The sequence below is a fragment of the Trachymyrmex cornetzi genome, unplaced genomic scaffold (assembly GCF_001594075.2).
Source record: "Trachymyrmex cornetzi isolate Tcor2-1 unplaced genomic scaffold, Tcor1.1 scaffold248, whole genome shotgun sequence".
NCBI classification, from domain to species: Eukaryota; Metazoa; Arthropoda; class Insecta; order Hymenoptera; family Formicidae; genus Trachymyrmex; species Trachymyrmex cornetzi.
The window spans coordinates 774,430-782,437 of NW_017297144.1; the positions used below are offsets into that span (position 1 = coordinate 774,430).

The 8,008-nt window shown below is 27.6% G+C and overlaps 1 protein-coding gene across 1 annotated transcript; it reads left to right on the top strand.

Moving 5' to 3' along the window:
* Positions 1–529: 529 nt before the first annotated feature.
* Positions 530–4,205, top strand: LOC108761491 (pancreatic triacylglycerol lipase). The gene is made up of 7 exons (XM_018508099.1): positions 530–656; positions 1,215–1,260; positions 1,549–1,709; positions 2,558–2,800; positions 3,349–3,561; positions 3,917–4,076; positions 4,153–4,205. Exons 1-7 carry the CDS (start codon positions 587–589, stop codon positions 4,181–4,183), a joined length of 924 nt encoding a protein of 307 aa, XP_018363601.1. The 5' UTR covers positions 530–586; the 3' UTR covers positions 4,184–4,205.
* Positions 4,206–8,008: the final 3,803 nt, after the last annotated feature.

An 8,008-nucleotide genomic window follows, 5' to 3' on the forward strand; every position in this document is an offset into this window, starting at 1 on the left:
TTGTATATTCGACAGCAGTAGGCCGGCCGGACGCGCTTATTCGGCTTATTCGGCTTATTCGATCCAAAACAAAACGTTAACATCTCGTTAACTATTGCGCAAATTACAAAATTGTATAAGAATTTTCGATTCAGTTCGGTCCGTTCTACCTGCTCATGACAGGCGTCGCGAAAATTTTCAAACACTTTGTATACAGCGCGAGTTAGTTGAAGTGACAGATTTATGGTACATCTCGGAAACAAAGCATTTTTAGAGAAAAATATTTCATACAAAAATTGTATGGTTTGAAGGAAGACATAAGATGGTGCCATTAGTTTGACCTTGGGAAGTTGTTTGAAAATTAAATAAAGGTCATCATCAATTTCTTAAACACTCTGTATATGTGTTCCGTTACGTTGCCTCTTATCTCTCAAGAGCGCAGAAAAAAGCTTATGTTAATACTTCATCTTAGACAAACAAATATATTTTATCTCGCAATCGCAAATATACTTATACGCATAACTGAATATAATGGTCCAAAAGTCGTTATATTTATTCACTTTGTCGACGGCTGTTGGATCGACTGCTTAACGAATAAGACTACAAAATGGCTCGAAGTACATCTACATATACCTGTTTTTTGGTTTTCCTCACTTGCGTCGCAGCATCAGTGATAAGTAAAGAAATTACTTGATATTAATTGACAATACCACTTAATGTCATGATCATTTTTGGCTATTTTAAACATATTATCGTAAAATAGTACCGTCCTATAACATTCCAATTAAGCGTGATCGGTATTATAAATAGTATGAACGCGCTTGTGTGCGTATGTGTGTTTTCTATTAATTTTTCCAATAAGATCACGAAAAGATTTTATAAAAACCTGCATGATTAAAGATATTATATTTTGGCATTCTTTATCGAAAAAAATTGTAAACAATTATATTATATAATGAATAATAAATATTCGGAAATTTATAAATTATGAATAATATTAATGTTTTGCATAAATATTAAAAATGTGTTAGAGATATATACAATAGAATAGTAAACTCAATAATACATAATAAAATATATATAGCTCAAATATAATAATTCAAATAAAAGAAATTGTGCTAAGAAGGGCTATATGAGCCAAAACAAAACATTTTGTACACAATTTCTTGCCCTTCTTAGCACACACACACACACACACACACAATTTCTTTTATTTAAACTCATTAATTTTATAGATGACAAAATCGATCCGGAGACAATTCTTCTGAGTTTTCCTTACTGGTATTTATGATTTTTTTTATATTAATAATTGTTTCGATTATTGACAGTATATAAGCTTATATTTTGAAGAGATTTAATATTATGTTATATATGTTTTTTCGAAATGAGTACCTAGTGAAAGATGTATACACTAAACGATTTTCAGAATGATTTTCAGAACGAAAACGACATAATTTATAAGAAATGAGTTAAATTATTTCTACCCAGAACTTAATTTAGTATTCTTTTTTTATATTTTGTAACACTAAAACAGTAAAAATATTTCATTCGATTTACATGATATTTCAGCAATGCCCCGACTAGATCAATTCAATGTGTTATAGAAGATATGGATTGCATACAAAACGCATATAATTATATGAAAAAAGATAAGACTGAAATTACTGTTTTTATTCACGGATATCTAACCAGTACAAAAGTTGTACCTGTCTATCTAAACATCATCTCAGGTATCAATAATGATAAACTGTTCTTACATATATGTAGCATCATTTAATGATTATTTAATTAAGCAATATATATAAAAAAAAAATTTTATTATTCTACTCTATGTCAAGCACAAAAAATAAAAGAATTCTTAATCTTATTCATATTACACAAAAGATTACATAGATTTATACTAATTATTTCGATTCGTCTCACATGTATCATAATTCACGAAATAAAAAAATGAAGTACTTTTTCTCTTCTGCAAAAATGATAACTATGAATATAATTTTTTGCTTTTCACAGTTAAAAATCGAACGTAGAATAGTCAAATATTCACTCTTTATTTTATATATATTATTTACGTATCTAAATCTTAATTAAAAGACGAAAAGAAAATAAAAGTTCAATATGTTTAAACTATTTCTTCTCTTCTAATATTAAACACGAGTTCTTAATCTTTAATTTTCTATGTTTTAATCTTTAATTCTTCTTCTAATTTTAAAATCAGATTGTATATCATTTCTACTTTATTTCAAATGTTTATTGCATTATCATTTGAAAAAATATATGGTTATATATGATGTATAAATGTATGTGAATATTCAATGTATTGAATTTGGATCCGCGGATTTACCAAATGATTCTGTCGATCGGTCATCCCTGGGGAAATTTTTTATTTTATCATAATTTACTAGAAATATATCATAAAAGCTACATATTTTATATATATACATAAATATATATATATATATATAATAAATGAAAGTTAATAAAAAAAGAGTGAATTAAATTAATAAAAAGCAGTGATATTATAATAGGTATATGCTCACAGAAAAAAATTGATGAATACAATATTTTAATTTTGTAGCCTATTGTTCACAAAATAACTCTGTCATTGCAATACTCGACTGGTCCAAATTGGCAAATGGCGACTTATTTTTGTTATCTAGTCAAATAGAGCAAATCGGACAGATAATCGCATCTACTTTTAACTCTTTAAACGATAAAGGATACGAAATAGCAAAATGGCATCTGATTGGACATTCCGCGGGTGCTCACATTGCAGGTTGCATTGGAACATACAGTAATTTTACTTTTTCACATATTACAGGTATGTTATAAAAAATTCGTTTCGTTTTACTTATTTTTAGTTCATGATTTTATCGATTAAGAAATTGTTATAAAATTTAAAATCTTTTTTAATCATCTTTAAAATTTATTCAAAGACATTTCGATAGACGTTTCTTAGCGACAAATTCTGACTAATTTTATGAAGAATTAAAAACATTTGTATGTATTGTGACAAATAATATTTTATGATTATTATAATACTTTTTGTTTATATAATTATTTTGTTTTGAAATAATCTTTATAAGTCAGTTTTGTAAATTCTACAATTTAAACAGTCCTACAATTTAAAACCGTATTTATGAATAAAAAAGTTAGTGTTTCAATAAACATAAAAATATGTCATTATTATGTTACATATATGCTCATTAATAAGTAAATGTATTCTTGAAATTGTATCGAGATGCATTATCAGGAAGGCCAATTTATTGATAAAGACTTTCATATAATGAAAGTTAGAATATTAGATACACACACACACACACACACACACACACACACAATATTAATTTATTACATCATTAAAAACAGCTTTAGATCCCGGGGCAGTTATCTTTGGCACTGACATGTACAAAGGTTGTGCAATGAATCCGACAGTCGCACATTTTACGGATGCTTTTTACACAAATCGTGGTGCACTTTCCATTGTGCAAAATGTAGGCAATCTTAATATTTACGCCAATTCCGGAACAGCACCCCAACCTGGCTGTTATTTAAATGTTTCATCATACATAAACGTGCATGGTAATTCAATTTGGCATATCTTGACATTCTAATTAGAAAATTTCTCATTCTTTCTTTAATATTCTTTCGTTCTATTTATTGTACACTATACTTAACACTAAATATGATCATTTGTAAAGTGTTTTAATAATGTATATTTTCTAAAAAAAATGCTTAGATGTTTTTATATTAAAAGAATTGTATTAATAAAATTTTTGTGTACACGTGTAATTAAAAGAGTGTGTACAATATGTTATGTCCAATAAAAATTCAAATGGGCAAAGTAATTATGTACATATGCAAATATGAATCATACAATGTAAAGTGGAACTGCTAATGCTTATCACGCGACTTTATATGCATTCTTCTGCATCAGACTGCAGTCACAATAAAGCAATGGAATGGTATGCTGATATCGTGAGAAACGAAACAAAATATTTAGCCACAAAATGCGAGGACTGTATGTTGTTCCTACGTTTCAAATACTGCCAAGAAAATGACCAGATTTACTTCGGACCGCATGTAGACACGAAAAAGTGAGAATGACTTTTTGTTTCTACTTCTTTCTTTTAATTTAATATGACTTAATAATCAAATTCAATTTTCTCGCAGAACCGGCCTCTACTGTCTTCCAATCAATTAAAGGATATCTTCGTCTATTAGATTATAAGAGCAAAATAAGTATCATGAACAATTCGTGGTTGCGACAAATTTAAACTGCTTGTATTATTTTCGACCTAAGTTATTATAAAAGATAATTCATAATACATCGCAATACTATTTATTTAAATGGATAAGAAATTGATATTATAATAATATATATAAATCATTCAACACTCCCTTGATTTATACATTTCTATGTAATAGCGAAGGATTAAAAAATAAAACTATTATAATAATTTATAATAATTTTTATCAAATTCGATTTTTTGAACCTTGCATTGGTTATATTCAGCAGAGAAAGCTCAGTAAACGCTCAGTGATTTTTTAACATGATTGATTGCTACACTTACTTAGATCCAGCGAAAATGTATAAAAACAAGAATCAATCATATTAAATAATCACTGAGCACTCATTGATTAGTTTTCACTGCTGAACGCAGCTATTTATTTATTAATATGAATTAATAATATATATTTCTCAAATAAACTTTTCTGCAAAATACTTTTTAAAAAGTACAAAATAACAAACTTAACTCTTCTACCGAATGTGTAGACTGTCTCATCTATCTACCGACTACTGCAATGAGAATAATCAGTTTTACTTCGAACCACATATAAACACGAAAACGGAAGGATGATTTTTATCTCCATTTGTTTCTTTCGATCTAACATGGCTTAATAATTGAATTTAATTTCCTCGCAAAACCGGCACTTACTATTCTTCCATCAATTAAAGGACATCCTCCAGAGATGAGAAAATAAATATCATAAATAATTCGTACTCTTTGCTATAATAATAATTATTATTATTATTATGAAGTACTACTATTATAATTACTACACGTAATTGCTATTACAAAAGATGATTTATAATGCAGCGCATTATGTAATTATATTGATTTATATAATTTGTTTAAATAGACAACAAATTGATCTTTTAGTAATTTAATTTTAATATATATATATAATCTGATTTCGTAAAAAAGTTTGCATTTATTTAATTACATGTATGTATTAATAATACACACTTTTTGAAACAAATCTTTCTAAAAAATACTATTTAAGATAAGAAAGAAAAGAAAATAACAAATCTAACTAACTTTTAGAAGTAACTTTGTTTCGTTGTTTATGCAGTTTGTTGTTTGTAAGTAGAAGTAAACAAAAATACAAAGGTTTAACCCTTTTTCCTTTCTATAGACTTATAATTCATTGACAAAAAAAATTTAAAAAAAACTATTACAGAATTTCATATTTAAAAAAAAAAAGTGTGAATAAAATACTAATCAAAAACATTGTACGTACAATGTATAAATCCCGCCCTTCTTTCTTTTATTTAATTCATTTATAACACGATTTATAATAATTGAATTCAAATTTCTTATAGATCTGGCAGTTATTGTATTCCGATTGTTTAAAAAGAATTTCTTCTTCTATGAAATTGGAAAAATAAGATTTATAAATAATCTCTAGTTTCGATAAATATAATGTTATGTCATTTCTGGCCCGAGCAATTATTACTATAGAACACGATTTGAAATGCAATGCAATGCAATTTGAGTAAATAACAAATTGATTTTTTAATAGTAATCTAAATGGTTCAACGCTTTGATTTATATGTAATACAATTAAAGAATTAAATTAGAATTTAATGTATTTTTATTAAATTCGACTTTATTAAAAAGTTTCTATTCATTTATTAATGTGTATTTAATAAAAAAATGTGAATATTTAAATATACAATGCAATATTTACATTTTTTTAATAAATGCGAAAAAATGAAACTTTATTTTCTACAACAAAACATTCAGAAAGTTTTAATTAACTATAATACCATAAAGTAATGTATAAAGTTACGCAAGTAAACATTTTCATCGTGATAGGGCACGTACAAATAATTATCGAATTTTACATAAAACACAATTATATATTTTTGCCATATAATCTATGCGAATAAATAAAATTTTTTAAACACATACAGTGACCGGCAAAAATAAAAAGCCACCTCCACAATTATCCTGTTTCGTTTTATAAAGTAATAAAAATATTAACACAATGCTACTTTTATTGATGAAATGGGAAGCATTTATAATTTATTTCGAGATTTTATCTGAAAAGTCACATAAATTAATCGTTATCTTTTAAGTATATTTATATTTCTTTAATATTGCTATTTTTAAAGCCAATAACGTCTGTCTCGTATAATATGTACAGTACTTTGTGATTATATTGTTTGTTTTGAAGTTTATCATATTCTCGTTATTACGCTCAGTTCATGTCATTGGATTCATTTGTAAAACAATATAAATAAGAAGGCATACATCACGAACGCTAGATGTGGATGGCTTAAATATTTGTATTTGAAATATTACAATAAAATAGACGTTTTGGTCTTAAATTAGATCTTCCTCAGTATTACAAAAATTGTCGGAAAATTATTACGCATATAAGTAAATTTAAATTATTACGAATATAAATTCTATACGTTGTCAGCGGAGGGTTTAATAACACTCAGTAATAGACTTGATTTTGATAGACGCAACGATGTTCCATACAAATCAGATTATCTACCGAATCCCGATAAGTGAACCAAAGCCAATAGGTGCACACTTTGCTCAACATCAATACAACGCTAAAGTTCCAATTTCTATTAAACATTATGTGTAAATTTTCTTAAATTAATAATATTGACAATGTACGACAAGAATACTTTACTCGTATATAAAAATACATTTAGAATACTAAGTTTAATTAATTAAAATCTGAATAGTTTTAAATTAACAACATCAAGAGAATAAAAAGATGAAAAGATTAATATACAAAACTTTTTTGAACCAACCTGCGTTGAACGATAAAATACACAGCAATCCAAGACCTAGAGTCAATGTCTTCATTTGTTTCCGACATCAACTTGTTTTGATTATTGTCCGAAGTTCGTGAATTTATTACATTAAAAATGGGAGGAAAATCAATTTCGATACAGGTCCGAAACCTAATTTTGCGGGACATTAAAAAAGGTCTTTCTCAACGGAACATTGCTAAAAACTACGGAATAAGTAAAGGAGCAGTAGAACAAATCAGTAGGAAGTTCCAGTCAACTGGATCGATGGCAGATAGAAGCGGAAGAGGCCGAAAACAAGTAACGTCCAAACGGGAGGATACGAAAATAGTCCGAGAAATTAAGAAGAATTCAAAGATTACTGTCAGAGAAATTCAGAAAAACATGATGTTTCTAACGCACGTTACAGACTTCGTGAAGCAAATTTACACAGCTGATTCGCACGTAAACATCAGCGCTATCAATAAGAAAAAACGTTTACAATTTGCTCGGAGGTACGCAAATATGTCATTATACTTCTGGATAAAGGTTCTATGGACAGATGAAAATAAATTCGAGTTATTTGGGCAAAAGAAGCGGATTACATATTCAGAAAACTGTAAAACATTGTGGAGGAAATATTATGGTCTGGGGGTGTTTTTCTCATGGGCAGGAGTAGGAAATCTCGTCAAGATTGATGGGATTATGACAGCAGATGTTTATCTTGATGTAATTAATGAAAATTTGGAAGTCTTTGCTGAAGAGATCGGATTAGAAAATCATTTTATTTTTCAACAAGATAATGACCCGAAACATACAGCAAAAAAAATCAAGCTTTTTTCGTTTCTGTCGCATCAAACAACTCGAATGGTCTCCAGATTTAAACCCTATTGAAAATCTGTGAGCAATTCTGGATAATAGGGTTGACAAATGCGTAATAACTATTCCTATTTTGAAGCATCACAACTGACATGGTAGAATCTGGATTCA

What these genes read in the sequence shown, in the direction of transcription:
- LOC108761491 (XM_018508099.1), top strand. Translation starts at nt 587, where the DNA reads ATGGCTCGAAGTACATCTACATATACCTGTTTTTTGGTTTTCCTCACT. An exon ending in CTTCTGAGTTTTCCTTACTG is followed by an intron (nt 1,261 to 1,548) that starts GTATTTATGATT and finishes ATGATATTTCAG; the next exon opens with CAATGCCCCGACTAGATCAA. An exon ending in CTATCTAAACATCATCTCAG is followed by an intron (nt 1,710 to 2,557) that starts GTATCAATAATG and finishes TTAATTTTGTAG; the next exon opens with CCTATTGTTCACAAAATAAC.